Here is a 15,356-nt window from a genome sequence, read left to right as displayed (position 1 = left end):
CTTCAGCTACACACACACTTGTGAAAAGAAGAATTGGTGACTCAGTCACAAATAGACAAGTGCATAATTTAATGAAGAAAAAAAATGTAGAAATTACGTGGGAGTTTTAACACTGCTTTTAAAGGAAGGGCAGACTTAAAGGGCGAGGCAGCCTTTAAAAGAAATACACCCATAACCGTCAGTTCATTCGTCTCAAAGACTCAGGAAACACTTCATCATTTGTGCTGTGAGTCGTAGGTAATGTTCCACTGAGCTCCATTTTATATATTGAGTGTATTGTGGTGATGATACATCAAAGTACCTTGCAGTTATTTAAACTCCTGTTTCTTGTGCAGCTTGTGAAAATGGAGTCTCTGTCTGCAGCAAACACACAGTTTTCCCTCAACCTGTTCAAGAAGATCAGCGGAGGAAACGCATCAGGAAATGTGTTTTATTCTCCTGTCAGCATCTCCTCGGCTCTGGCCATGGTGTCACTCGGTGCCAAAGGAAACACCGCAGATCAGATGTTTAAGGTGAGAGTGTGTTATTATAGCCACATCTGCTTTTCAGCATTGAGCAGTGCATTCACATTAGGTGTTCTATGTTTACTACTATAATAATGCTTGTTAATAATGCTCCTCATTTGCCGCTCTGGATAAATGCATCTGCTAAAAGAATGAATGTAATACTGTGCAGGTCTTGGGCTTCAACAATCCTCCCAAACCTGCCGGAGCGACTCCAACTCCTGCACAAGCAACCCAGAAGCCCCAGATAACATGTGGAGTCAAGAGTCAACATGAGCCACAAGCGCTGCAACAGCCACAGAAGTTTGAGTTACCTGCCGACCTCAAGGTTTAGTAGCAAACATTCACCTCACGACTCTGTGATTGAAAACACTGCTGCATATTCTGATTAACATGACTAAATACTTGATGTAAACAGAAATGTCCTGCTCAGCCGGTGCCTGGACAAAAAGCTGAGGAGCAAATTCACTCAAGCTTCAACAAGTTCATGAGTGAACTGAACAAACCAGGAGCCCCGAATGTGCTGAGTCTCGCCAACCGCCTCTACGGAGAGCAGACCTACCAGTTCCTTGAGGTAAGACTCAAAGGAAATACTGCTAAGTTTAAACATGTCAGTAAGCAACAATGAAAAATTCCTTGGCATCTCATTCAATTTGCAATGTTACAGAAATTCCTCTGTGATGCAAAAACTTACTATGCAGCCGGACTGGAGAAGGTGGACTTCAAAAATAAATCCGAAGCTTCACGTGTCAACATCAACAAATGGGTGGAGAAAAACACACAAGGTAAAAACAGGAAGGATTTTTTAAATATTTTAATAAATAAAGGTCCGTTCTTGCTTTTTGCATTGTAATACCCACTTGGAAAGAAACTATATGAGGATGTATGCGCATATATGATTATATATGCTGTAAATATGTGTATATATGCCACATATAGGCAGAATTGAGGTGCATATATAGGCCAAATAGGTCTCCTGTATTGCTTCTTCATATCCACATATAAGCCCTTTATGCTCATAAATGAAATGTCTCCTATTTATCTCATAACTCACTTTGGCAACTGTGATGCTTGATGCCTTGCCTAGGTCATATTTTCTATTAATAAGGCAATAGCAGAGTAGCATTAATTCACTGTTGAAATTCTATCAAAATCATTATTTTGGTTGATGTTTTAACATTTATTCAATGTTAATTTAACTTAGGTCTGCTATGTGGGTAAGAACTAACTTTAAAAAAATGCAAAAAACGTATGTATGTGGCACTTAAATTTGGTATCGCTAGTAATTGGCATGTTATGGATTTTAAACATTGCAAATAAGTGAGAGGAGATGGAACGCCATGACGCTATGTTTTCCTGAAACATTAACAAGGTCAATTCTTTCTTGTATGAAGATAGAGGAACAGAAAGAAATGTATAACAAAATGGTTTTTCTTTTTTTTGTTTTTTTTTTTTTTTTTGCGTATTTTTAAAATAAACAAAAATAAAATTTCCTTTTAAATGATGTTGTCTAGCAGCTGAATTTGAATAATTTTACTAACATATAGGCGAATATATATGTACCCATATATGTGCATATATGTACATATAGGAAAACGAATGAATTTTAAATAATTTTATATATGTCACATATATCAAAGACCTATATCAAAACCAATATTAGACATATATGTTTATACAGGTTCTTTCCGTGTGAGTAATCTTAATACTGCTTTAAAAAAAGAATTAGCCAGTCTGACCAGTTTAAACTAAAAGAGGAAAATGCACATTTGTGTTGTAGAGAAGATCAAGGATTTGCTGCCGTCAGGAGCCATTGATGCAATGACCAGACTGGTTTTGGTGAACGCCATCTACTTCAAGGGGAACTGGGAGAAGAAATTCACAAAGGAAGCCACTAGAGATGGACAGTTTAAGCTGAACAAGGTGAGATTTCAGGCTCTTTAAAAATATTATAGAAGGAGTTATAATTGTTATAACTGAGGTTTCTATTGATGTTTTGCAGAATCAAACTAAACCAGTGAAGATGATGCATCAGAAAGCTCAATTTTTACTGGCTTCGATCCCAGAGATGAACAGTCAGGTTCTGGAGCTGCCGTATGTGGGGAAGAATCTCAGTATGTTGATCATCCTTCCTGATCAGATTGAAGACGCAACCACTGGCCTTCAGAAGGTGAGACTGCAGAGATTATATGGTTTTCTGTTTAATTATATGGTGGATTTAATGTGCTTTATTGTGTTAGATAATCTCTAGCTTTTTTTCTTGTGTATTCATTTTCCTTCAGCTTAGTCCCTTATTTATTAGGGGTTGCCACAGTGGAATGAACCGCCAAGTGTTCCAGCGTATGTTTTACGCAGCGGATGCTTTGATACAATACTTATTGTTAAAAGCATTTTACAAATAAACTTGAATAAAATTTAATAAACAGGTACCGGTCCGTGGATCAATTGGTACTTGGCCGCACAAGAGATCATTATTTTTCATTTTATTTATTATCTGAGTGTGAACAAGCTTTTATTTAGAAAAATTAGCGAATTCTCCAACCCAAGCTCATTCTGGAAACGTAGCCCCGCGAATGTTTCTGGAGACCGCGATTTACGTGGCAGGAGGTACGTACGGCCGCGTTTAGTTTTTTTTTCCGAGTGAACGCTGCGGGGCGGTGTGGCGCCGCTCCGCTTCTCCTCTTCGCGCTCGACGGCCGACGGCTCGCCTCCGAGTGGAGGGCTTTCCCGATGCAACCAGTTTGTCGCTTAGCTCACAGAGTTGCGTCGGCGGAGCGGAGGCCCCGGAGGAGGAGGAGCCGGCCGCGGGGACGACGACCAGGATCAAGTCCGGGGAACAGCGGTTCCAGAAATCAGGTAAGATGAAAAACAGAATCCGAAAAATAAGGGCGAGAACGCGGCGGGATCCGAAAACGCGGTCGAAATCGAAGACGAGGGCTTTTGCTTTTTTTTTTCTGGACGGCTTTTGCAAACCGTCGCTTGGGTTTAGGGAAGGAGGAGGAGGAAGAGGAGTCGGCCGATCCGGTGGCTTTTCGCGCGAGAACAGCGCGGGCGGAAAAGCACGCACAGCGGCCTCTCGCGGATCAGCGAAAACAAAAACCGATCGAATACGTACCTCCCGGGACGTATCTCGTGGTCCGCAGAAATGTCCGCGGGGCTACGTTTCCACAATGAGCCCGGGTTGGAATTCTCTCGGCTACATCTCGGTCCCTTGAGCGCCCAAATTTAACCCACAACCAGCAAAAGGACTAAGAAATAGACGTCTATGGAAAGTTTCTTTGCTAAGGGCAAAAGGCCCAGTGAAGGACCCGTGAACTGCCAAGGAATAGATTCGCAACCCATTAGTCAACAAATCAGGTGAATCCACCATGTCTGTGCAAGAAGATCAACTGCTGAAGATCGCAAATGACGGCGGCCTTTTAGGGGTCGTTCACATATTACATATTTTCTAAAGTTTGCACTAGTTGTTTTCAATGGAGGTGCGCGGCTTGCACTCATGCTTTCCAGACCAGACGCACACAGTTGAATGAATCTCGTGACTACTACTCGTGAGTCACATTCGTGTCACGTGACAAGAATCAGCGTTGATCACTTAAGTAGGACATGTTCCAGGATTAACATCAATGCTGATTCTGGAACAACATTCCAATCAGCCAGTCAGAATTAAGGGATGTGTTTACCATTTATGTTTCAAGAGTTCACACTCTGCTGATGATTGTTTATAAAGCTAGTTTGGCATGCTGCCCTGCAAGAGAGCCCTGAGCTCATAAGATCCTCAAGCCTGGGGCTCCCTCCCCTTTGCAAGGTGAGAGTTTGAGTTTGAGCTTAGGTGGATCTGGAGAAATCCCCTATTGTAGTAGCTAATGAACAGATAGTGATTGCTCCTAAGAGATAACTACTTACTAGGAGCATGTCTATGGTGCTGTTTTGGATTAGTCAATTGATTTAAGTTGCATGCTTTTAGACGGTGGGAGGGAACCTGGGGGAAACCCATGTGCGCATGGGGAGAAAGTGAAAACTCTGCACAGAAAGGTTGACTGGCTTGGGAAGGACTAGACCAGTGACCTTCTTGCTGTGAGGCAACAGTGCTAACCACTGGGCCACCATGCCACCCATCTAAGAAATTAGGAGGAATAGGGGTGGAAGAAGGGATTCTTTAAAACAAAGATGGCTGTTAGTTGGAACTTAGGGTATTTATAGTGGCTTAGGAATCGTCTGATTGGTGAATCATAAATTGAATAATGCAGGACCAGCTGCAAGCAGTCATAAGAGCATGATCCTCTCGAAATCAGTTTATAAATAAACTTCACTAAGTTTAAGTTTCGGCTTGGGGTTAGGTTTATGCACTTCTACATGATTGTTATCCAGCTATTATTCCCCTCCCATTTTGGGAATATTTTACAGTTATGGTTGGGTTTAGGGGTAAGGAACGGGTATGATTGACATTTTCCAACAAAAATTATGTTCCAGCATCAACAGATGTTAATCCAGGATCGCATCGTATCAGCTGCTGCATGCTTTTGCCATTGCCACTGAATACAAATGTGCTCAATAATCTCCCTATACAAATGCAAATTATCACACCAGTGTGATGCTGTACACTTACTGTACAATCACCAAAATAACATACATTATCATGACTCTCTTATCCTCCAGCTTGAAAAGGCACTGACCTACGAGAAGCTCATGGAGTGGACCAAACCTAGCATGATGTGTCAACAGGAAGTACAAGTCTCTCTGCCCAAATTCAAGACGGAGCAAACCTACGACATGAAGAGTCTTCTGGTCAGCATGGGGATGGAGGATGTGTTTGACCCACAGAAGGTTAATCTAACAGGCATGTCCTCCAGCAATGACCTGGTGCTGTCCAAGGTCATTCATAAAGCCTTTGTTGAAGTCAATGAAGAAGGAACCGAAGCGGCTGCGGCCACCGGCGTCATCGCCACATTAACATCCATGCCTTTATCACCCCCAAAAACCTTCACTGCAGATCACCCGTTCATTTTCTTTATCCGACACAATCCCACAAATGCCATTCTGTTTTATGGACGCTTCAGTTCTCCTTAATGGAAACCATATGATGATGGATTAGTAATAGTAGGCGACTGTGTTTCTGTAGTAAATAAAGGATCTAGCAAATAATTGAGTGAATTATCTGTCTCCAGTTGCTTTATTTGAGTCTTGTGTTGTGTACAAACCCGATTCAGTGGTATTGGAGGGCATACAAAGGTACTGTTAAACTTATATACCCGTTTCTTTATCAGTCAGCATTTCATAAACCCAACGTCTAAATGTCCTTAGATGTGCAACATTCAGGATTGTTCTGGAGACATTATGAGACACTATGAGATCATTATATATATACATATCCCTGCTGAAAAATCCAGCTTAAACCAGCCTAGGCTGGTTGGCTGGTTTTAGCTGGTTGACCAGGCTGGTTTTAGAGGGGTTTTGGCCATTTCCAGGCTGGTTTCCAGCCATTTCCAGCCTGGTCTTAGCTGGTCAGGCTGGAAAATGACCAGACAAATCCAGCTAAAACCAGCTTGACCAGCCTGGTTTAAGCTGGATATAGCTGGTTTTGGCTGGACTCCCAGCTTGGCTAGGCTGGTCAAGCTGGTTTTAGCTGGTCATCTCCCAGCCTGACCAGCTGAGACCAGGCTGGAAATGGCTGGAAACCAGCCTGGAAGTGGCCAAAACCCCTCTAAAACCAGCCTAGTCGACCAGCTAAAACCAGCCAACCAGCCTAGGCTGGTTTAAGCTGGATTTTTCAGCAGGGTAATTGTATACAGATGTTTATTGCTGCTTTAAAATGTATGAAGAGAAAATGTTGAGGTTACGTTTATTGACTTCATGGATGAAAATTGTAATACTGTAATTTGAATTGTACAGAAAGCATAACCTGTGTGGGAATACTGTTAATAGTTATTGACTAAACGTGTTGCACTTGCTGTTTATTTTGAGAAAAGAAAAGCTATTAAAGAAAGCGACTTGAATTACAGGGTCCCTGTAAACCACCTTATTAGAGTCCAACTAAGTCATAACCATGTCATTATACAAATTTGATGTCCCTGTAAACCGCATACACCTGAACACACACCTTTTATAAGATAAACACAAGAAGTGAAATGAAGAATGCATCATGATGCAGTTGCAACTAGATTAACATGTCAGATAAAAAAAATAAATTGATATTTTACAGGAAAGCTGGTCCTGGATTAAAGGTTTAGGGTGTATTATTACAGGCATTGTGTATTGGAAAACGCCCATGACTGTTGATTCATTCATCTCAGACACTCAGCCTGTGAAACTTCATTACTGCTGAATATTCCAGGTAATGCTGTTTGTTCAAGATACCTCTGTTCATTTTATCCTACATAACAATTAAATGTATTATATTATATGCATGTATAATATACAGTATATGTTTTAAACTCCTATTTCTTGTGCAGCTTGTGAAAATGGAGTCTCTGTCTGAAGCAAACACACAGTTTTCCCTCAACCTGCAAGATCAGCGGAGGAAACGCATCAGGAAATGTGTTTTATTCTCCTGTCAGCATCTCCTCGGCTCTGGCCATGGTGTCGCTCGGTGCCAAAGGAAACACCGCAGATCAGATGTTTCTTTGAGCATTTGCTTTTAAATAATGATTTGTGTTTTAATATTGAAATTCTTCATTAAATCACTTTGCCTTTCCAGTCATATTTATTTTCAGAAATACTGTAATAAAGGAGTTGTCCAACACTTATGCACCTTTTTTAAGAAAACAATTCTGTACCTTAATTTCAATTGTAACATAAACAGTACAGAACAGTATCATAAGAGGTCTTTTCTGTACCATAAGGTACAACTTTTACAAAGGTACAAAACTGTTTATTATTTGTACCACCATGTACCTTTTTCTGAGTAATCTAGCAGCAACTCTAAACCATTGATTTAAAAAGAAAATCAATTCAACAATGTCCCCAGAAATTTTACATTGATTATATTAATCAGAGGTTTTCATAAATAGCCATTGGCTAGAATTATGCATTATAGGCTTTACATTATAAAGAGAAATAACAGATAAACCGGTAACACTTTACAATAACAGTACATGAATAATGATGTATTAATATGTAAACTAAACATTACTTTATTATGAATTAATGATGAGTTAAGGTATGCACTAATCATGAAATAACTTTAAGTTCAACATGAGTCATGTGTAAATAACGACTACCTTAATTGCTTATTAGTACATGTTGTTAATTAATGTATTAATTAACATTTAAGTTTAGGCTAAATGTAACCAACATGAACTCATGAGCTGTTAATGTATAGTTATGTCATGACTTTACTTGGAGGGGCACATAACTATTAACTCATCCTTAACTACTCATGAACTCCTGTTCATGTTGATGTTGACAAAACACTTTTCTATTGTTATTCAGTGTAAACTCACTAGTTGGACGTGCATAAGGACTTCATGAGTAGTTAAGAATCGGTTAATGATGATGTGCCCCTCCAAGTAAAGTCACAACATAATTATACATTAACATATCATGAGTTCATCATGGTTAAATTAAGCATAAACTAATGTGGTAATTAATACATTAATTAACAAACAATCATGTACTAACAAGTAATTAAGGTAGCCATTATTCACACATGAACTCATGTGAATCATGTTGTAGTTAAAGTTAATTTATAATTAGTGCATACCTTAACTCATCATTAATTCATAATAAAGTAATGTTTAGTTTACATATTAATACATCATTATTCATGTACTGTTATTGTAAAGTGTTACCGATAAACCTAGACTGCAGTTCGATCAATTTTCCTAATGGATAAAGCGAGCTCTCTTTAGTTAATAGCTCGGCATGCTTTCACTTTCACTTTCACTTGCCGGAGCAAAAACACCCCGCCCTGTGCATACTTCTCTCTTCATATACAGAGACTTGGCTTGTACAGGAGGGCTGGCTGAGGTTTACAGGATCGGCATTTCAGGGCGAGGCAACATGTATTGACACTCATTATTCTAATCTTTTAAACCTCTTTTGTTACTGTTATTGTACTGTTATTGAGTAAATTGTAATGTTATTGAGTAAAAGTATGTCTATAAATTGCTAAACTGCTGTTCAGATATGAGGAAAGTGAAGTCATGTAGGATATAAAGGGTCGATTGATTAAAAAAGTGATGTTTACATTATGGACACGAAACCGAGCAGTGCTGCTTCTGGGATTTAAACAAAAAGCCTAAACACTTTATTTGTTGCTGATCATCTGTTTTTTTTCTGCTATTTCTTGTGCAGCTTGTGAAAATGGAGTCTCTGTCTGCAGCAAACACACAGTTTTCCCTCAACCTGTTCAAGAAGATCAGCGGAGGAAACGCATCAGGAAATGTGTTTTATTCTCCTGTCAGCATCTCCTCGGCTCTGGCCATGGTGTCGCTCGGTGCCAAAGGAAACACCGCAGATCAGATGTTTAAGGTGATTGTGCAGAATATCAATGATTTTTGTACTTTTTAAACTTTTAGAGAGAGAGAGAGAGAGAGAGAGAGAGAGAGAGAGAGAGAGAGAGAGAGAGAGAGAGCAAAACCAGGAAGTTAGGCAATATTAAAATTTAAAGAAACAGGCACCCGAGGATGACACTGCTTAAATCTTTTAATATATGAGTAACAACAAAACATGTCAGAATACTGATACTATAATATACTGTAATATACTAAAATATTGGTTCATATAAAGAACCAATATTTGCTGACTCGGATTAGATTTACATAACTTTCCTGTAATCATTTATATCATACTCAAAAGGGAGAGGGCGAGAGAGCTCACTCATAAATGAACATCAGTATATTGACTGACAGTGTTAAAGGCATCAAATGTACGATTTGTTCAATAAAATATCCAAAAACCACTATAACAGTGTTATATATTTAGCTGACTTATGAACTTACATTAGTACAAATGATTGGAAGAATGTTCAATCCAGAGAAATGAGCAATTTTAACTGTAATAAATAATCTGTTAATTAAGTTTGTGTATTTTGTGATTCACAAGTGTTTTCAGTTTGTGAATTGCATTATGGGATGTTAATCTCTGCTCTGTCGACTTTTAATGTTGACAATTCAACTCTACAGTTTACCAAAGTGACTTTTATTGAGAGTTTAGTAGTTTGAGAATGATATACTGTATAAGAAATAATATACAGAGAAATAAATATAATGTACTGTAATTTACAACACCAACCCAGACAACGTAGATCACTTTAAACTATGATAGAAAAGTTCAATACAGTCACCTTTTCAAACTTTTTAAGATTAAAATTTGTGGGAAGAAAGATCAAGCTCCAATGATGCAATTCAAAGGCATAAAATGGGGAAACTTCAAAACATGAATCACAAAATACAGTAAACTAATAAATTGTGGATATTGATAGTGTAGTGAGACAGAGAGTGTGTGTGTGTTGTGTGTTCATTCTAATGACATCACACACCCTTAATTTCCTTTTTTTATTCATATACAACAGGAACACAAAGAGGATTGTTTTAGCTGTGTTTATGAACCTGCATAGAGCAGCATTATCATAACTGCACTCTCAGAAATAAATGTACGAGAGCTGTCACTAGGGTGGTACCTTTTCAAAAGGTACACATTTGCACTTGAAAGGTCCATATGTGTATCTCAAAAGTGTATAATTTGTACCTACAAATTTTAAGAGGAACACTTTTGTACTTTTTAGGTACTCATATGTACCTTTGGGGTATTAATATGGACCTTTTAGGTACAAATCTGTATTTATAGATTTTAATTTTTTAAAAATCTTGTGTTGTGAAGAAAAAACGTAATTATGTATGGAAAGCATCGTCAATGCACAGAGATATCCAATTGAACCGAATCGATGGCATGATAATCGTAACCGAACCGAACCATGAGACCAGCGTAGATTCACACCCCTCGTCTTTAATGCTTTTGCATCGTGAGCTTTAGACTATATGCCAAGATTGTTGAAATCTCCAATGATTCCACCCTCACAGTCATCAAAATGTGCCTTTGTTTGTTATGAATATGGCTATTAATATGAATGTGGCTAAAATGACATACTGTGCTTTTCAAATACTTATCCTCAAGATGCTGTTGAAACATTTCACACAGCTTGTGCATTATATTCTAATTTGCTGTTTGTCACGGCCTGTTCAGACAATAAGAGTAAATTTAGCTAGCTGTAACATTAATGATAACTTGTTTACATCCACTCTGATGACTGTCAATTATAAGTCCATGAACTGTTTTATCATTTGATGTTTGGACGATCGAGCTCAAGTCAGGATGGATTCTGACTTCATCGGTTTTGCATTTTAAACTTTCTAAAGTAATACACTAATAATTGAGTTGTCAATTTTATTATTTTTTGTAGGTGTTGGGATTTAACAGTCAAGCTCATCAACCAGTGGAGCAGATTCACTCAAACTTCAATAAGTTGATGAGAGAACTGAACAAACCAGGAGCCCCGTATGTGCTGAGTCTCGCCAACCGCCTCTACGGAGAGCAGACCTACCAGTTAATTGAGGTAAAACTCAAAGCCAATCATTCTAGACTTATTCAAGTTCTCAACTCTAATTTCCTTTGCAATATATTTGATTTTTAATGTCACAGAAATTCCTCAATGACACAAAAAGATACTATGACGCCGGACTGGAGAAGGTGGACTTCATAAATAAATCAGAGGACGCACGTGTCAACATCAACACATGGGTGGAGAAAAACACACAAGGTAAGAGCTTGATAGGACTTCAATAAATCAAACTCATCAGTTTAGACCAAGACTAAAAGAGGAAAATGTCCATTTGTACTGTAGAGAAGATCAAGGATTTGCTGCCGTCAGGAGCCATTGATGCAATGACGAGACTGGTTTTGGTGAACGCCATCTACTTCAAGGGGAATTGGGAGGAGAAATTCCCAAAGGAAGCCACTAGAGATGGCGTGTTTAGGCTGAACAAGGTGAGATTTCAGACTCTTGTTCAATTTAAGTGTCTAAAAATGAGAAATGAGGATTTGAGTGTGTTTTATTTATTTATGCTTGGCAGAATCAAACTAAACCAGTGAAGATGATGCATCAGAAAGCAGAGTTTCCAAGTGGCTACATCGAAGAGATGAAGAGTCATGTTCTGGAGCTGCCGTATGCAGGGAAGAATCTCAGTATGTTGATCATCCTTCCTGATGAGATTGAAGACGCAACCACCGGCCTTGAGAAGGTGAAACAGATTTAATAATATAAGTTTCCAAAAAGGTTTGGAACCGATACAGCTGAACTGTTTTTGGTTCCTCTAAGGGTAAGGTGATATCCTATTAATGTAATATACCAGTTCAAGAGTTCACACTTAGTTAATGATTTATACATAGCTTGTTTGGCGTGCTGTCCTGGGAGAGAGCTCTGAGCTCAAGGGATCCTCGTGCCCAGGGCTCCCCCCTTCCGCAGGGCGAAGGGAAATTGAGCTCAGGTCGATCTCGAACTCCCCCGCTGCTGAGGCCAAGGAGAACTTCCTGAGAGTAAGACTTGAGAAAAAAGATTTAGGCTTATTTTATCTATAATATTGAGCACATTTGGATGGTGGGAGGAAACCGGGGAACCCGGGGGAGACTCACACGGACACGGGGAGAACATGCACCGAAATACCAGATTGCTCAGCGAGGACGAGACGCCATTGGTATTCTTGCTGTGAGGCAACAGTGCTAGCCACTGGGCCACCGTGCCGACCATTCTGAATAGGTGAAAGAAGGTGGGAGGAGGGGGGTTTCTTCCAGACGAAGATAGTTGTAGAAAGGATATATATATATATATATATATATATATATATATATATGGGATCATTTGATTGAGGATCATAATTAGCTAATGTGGACCAGCTGGGTCAATCATGAGTACGTGCTCCTCTTGAAATTAGTTTAAATTAAACTTCACTAAAAATTCTGGCCAAAATAAAATGTACTAATTTTTATAATATTAATAAAATACAATTGGTCTGTCAATGAATTATTACAGTAACACATGTGAATACAGTTTTGCATTTAAGCGTTTCGGCTGGGGCTTTCTTTTTGTGCATTATTAGCTTGTAGTAATCTACTGGTATGTTTTGTGGCTGAAGCGTCAAACTGACATCATCATGAGTGGAAAACCCGCCAATCCAAACGCAGAAGCAGACGGTCATACCTTGATTGAACATTAGCAAAACAATTAACTTGCTCAGATTAAATGTTTACCTTTAGAATAACTGTAGAATGTGCTCACATGACTCTCTTATCCTCCAGCTTGAGAGGGCACTGACCTATGAGAAGCTCATGGAGTGGACCAAACCAGAAGTGATGCATCAACGGGAAGTTCAAGTCTCTCTGCCCAAATTCAAGACGGAGCAAACCTACGACATGAAGAGTCTTCTGGTCAGCATGGGGATGGAGGATGTGTTTGACCCTCAGAAGGTTAATCTAACAGGCATGTCCTCCAGCAATGACCTGGTGCTGTCCAAGGTCATTCATAAAGCCTTTGTTGAAGTCAATGAAGAAGGAACCGAAGCGGCTGCGGCCACTGCTGCCATCGCGAAGTTTCTGTGCTATATTCCCCCAGTGTCTTTTAATGCAGATCATCCGTTCCTTTTCTTCATCCGACACAATCCCACCAAGAGCATTCTGTTTTATGGACGCTTCTGTTCTCCTTAGAGATGCTAATGTTGCTGTGATGATAACTGATGCCTGTGTTTCTATTATGATCAAATCCTCTACAAAAAACTCTGTGCGTCTAGATTTTTTTTTGCAGTGAACGTATTACTCAGCTTTTACAGCACAGATGGAAAAAGACATGTATGTTAATTCAACCCATCACTACGATCGCTTCAGTCGACACCGAAACTTCCATTGCAATGTATGTGGAAACTGGGAAAATTACTTATAAAAATTAATGTCACCATGAAACTGAAGACAAGATTGTACTTTTTTCCCTTATCATGGTGTACATTCATTGAAATTGTCCTGAAATTACTAAAAAATATAGGGGTGGTGCAAGATTTCGTCCTCTTGGGAACTGATTGGATCACTGAACGATTACTTAATAACAAAATAAAGACGTTACTAACAAAATAAAAGAATATTGACGAATGGACGAAATATGAGACATGCCCTGATAGCCCCGCCCCAAAGAACTGATAGCTCTGCCCTAAATGGCCAATGGCCCCACCTTAACTGACTGAAAGCTCCACCCTAAATGTCTAATGTCCCCTGCCTAAAGGACTCATAGCTCCACTATAAAGGACTGATAGCTCCACCGTAAAGGACTGTTAGCTCCATCCTACAGGACTGAAGCTCCGCCCTTAGGCATTCCATGTGACCAGAAATTAAGAAAAGTCATTTTGAGGGGGAAGGGAAGGTTATGGTATTTGATAAAAGATTATAAGGGCAAATTAATTTGTACAAAAAAACGAAGTGCACAGATACACAATTTATAACAAGCATAACCATTTAAATATGAATATAAGAAAAGCATTTTTAAATTAAATTTAAATCCCTCACTGAAAACAAACATATATGTTTTATTAAAGGGTTTTAATATATGTGACACATATAAAATTGTCCATTTTCTTATATCAGATGCATATACAGTTGAAGTCAGAATTATTAGCTCCCCTTTGATTTTTTTTTTCTTATTTAAATGTTTCCCAAATGATGTTTAACAGAGCAAAGAAATTTTCACAGTATGTCTGATAATATTTTTTCTTCTGGAGAAAGTCGTATTTGTTTGATTTTAAGTAGAATATAAGCAGTTTTAAATTTTTTTAAACACCATTTAAGGACAAAACTATTAGCTCCTTTAAGCTATAAACTGTATTTTCCGATAGTCTACAGAACAAACCATCATTATACAAAACTTTTTGCCCCATTTAATTTTGGCAGTGTTATTAAATGTACAAAAATCCAGCATATAAAGTCCACCATTCTCAAAGCTATTCACAACTACTGATATTTTAATAACCTAGAACGTCTTCTTCAGCTGAATAAAGCAGTGAATTTTTCTGTTTAATGGAGAGCAGATTTTTTCAACACATTTCTAATCATAATAGTTTTAATAACTCATTTCTAATAACTGATTTATTTTAGATATTCTTCAAGACACTTCTATACAGCTTAAAGTGACATTTAAAGGCATTTAAATGTTTTTATCAACTACTTTTAGTTTTTTTTGTTTTTTTTTTGTTTATCAACTACGCCTGCTGTCTAAAGTTAAACACTTTTTAAATCCCACCACTCTAGAGATGGCTATCCACGCTTTTATCACATCACGATTAGACTACTGCAATGCACTTTACTGTGGCATGTCAAAATCCCCCGTTTCTCGCCTTCAGCTGATCCAAAACGCTGCTGCTAAATTTTTATGTAATTGCAGAAAGTATGACCACATTACCCCTCTTCTAAGAGGCCTTCATTGGCTGTCTGTGAAATTCAGAATTGATTTTAAAGTGTTTTTACTGGTTTGTAAATCCCTCCATAATCTAGCCCCATTCTATCTCGCAGAGCTGCTTCATCCTTACACTCCTGTGAGATCTCCTAGGTCGAGTGAGGCAAGGCAAGGCAAGTTTATTTATATAGCACATTTCATACACAGTGGCAATTCAAAGTGCTTTACATAAACAGGAATAAAAAAGACAAGTTTAGGAACATAAAATGCAGACAATAAAAATTATTAAAAACTGATAAAAACAAATTAAAATGAGTTAAAATAGGTTATAAAAGAATGAAAAAGAAAACGAAAAACATAATAGTGCGATCTGTCGGACGCAGCACAGTGCTCATTCAGTAAAGGCACAGCTAAACGGATGTGTTTTC

General features: G+C 38.5%; 2 protein-coding genes across 2 annotated transcripts; both read left to right on the top strand.

Annotated features, from left to right (window-relative positions):
• The first annotated feature begins 185 nt into the window (after nt 1-185).
• On the top strand, nt 186-5,645 carry zgc:173729. Its single transcript, NM_001109730.1, is given in 8 exon segments — nt 186-237; nt 336-512; nt 676-831; nt 922-1,077; nt 1,171-1,288; nt 2,284-2,426; nt 2,506-2,673; nt 5,160-5,645. Coding segments are annotated over 7 exon segments (1,320 nt in total). The 5' UTR covers nt 186-237; nt 336-344; the 3' UTR covers nt 5,571-5,645.
• A 2,772-nt stretch (nt 5,646-8,417) lies between these two features.
• Nucleotides 8,418-13,374, top strand: serpinb1l1 (serpin peptidase inhibitor, clade B (ovalbumin), member 1, like 1). Its single transcript, NM_001009892.2, is given in 7 exon segments — nt 8,418-8,503; nt 8,796-8,972; nt 10,903-11,055; nt 11,142-11,259; nt 11,344-11,486; nt 11,573-11,740; nt 12,795-13,374. Coding segments are annotated over 6 exon segments (1,155 nt in total). The 5' UTR covers nt 8,418-8,503; nt 8,796-8,804; the 3' UTR covers nt 13,200-13,374.
• Nucleotides 13,375-15,356: the final 1,982 nt, after the last annotated feature.

The sequence above is a fragment of the Danio rerio genome, chromosome 16 (genome assembly GCF_049306965.1).
Source record: "Danio rerio strain Tuebingen ecotype United States chromosome 16, GRCz12tu, whole genome shotgun sequence".
NCBI classification, from domain to species: domain Eukaryota; kingdom Metazoa; phylum Chordata; class Actinopteri; order Cypriniformes; family Danionidae; genus Danio; species Danio rerio.
This window is presented reverse-complemented; position numbering and strand designations above follow the sequence as displayed.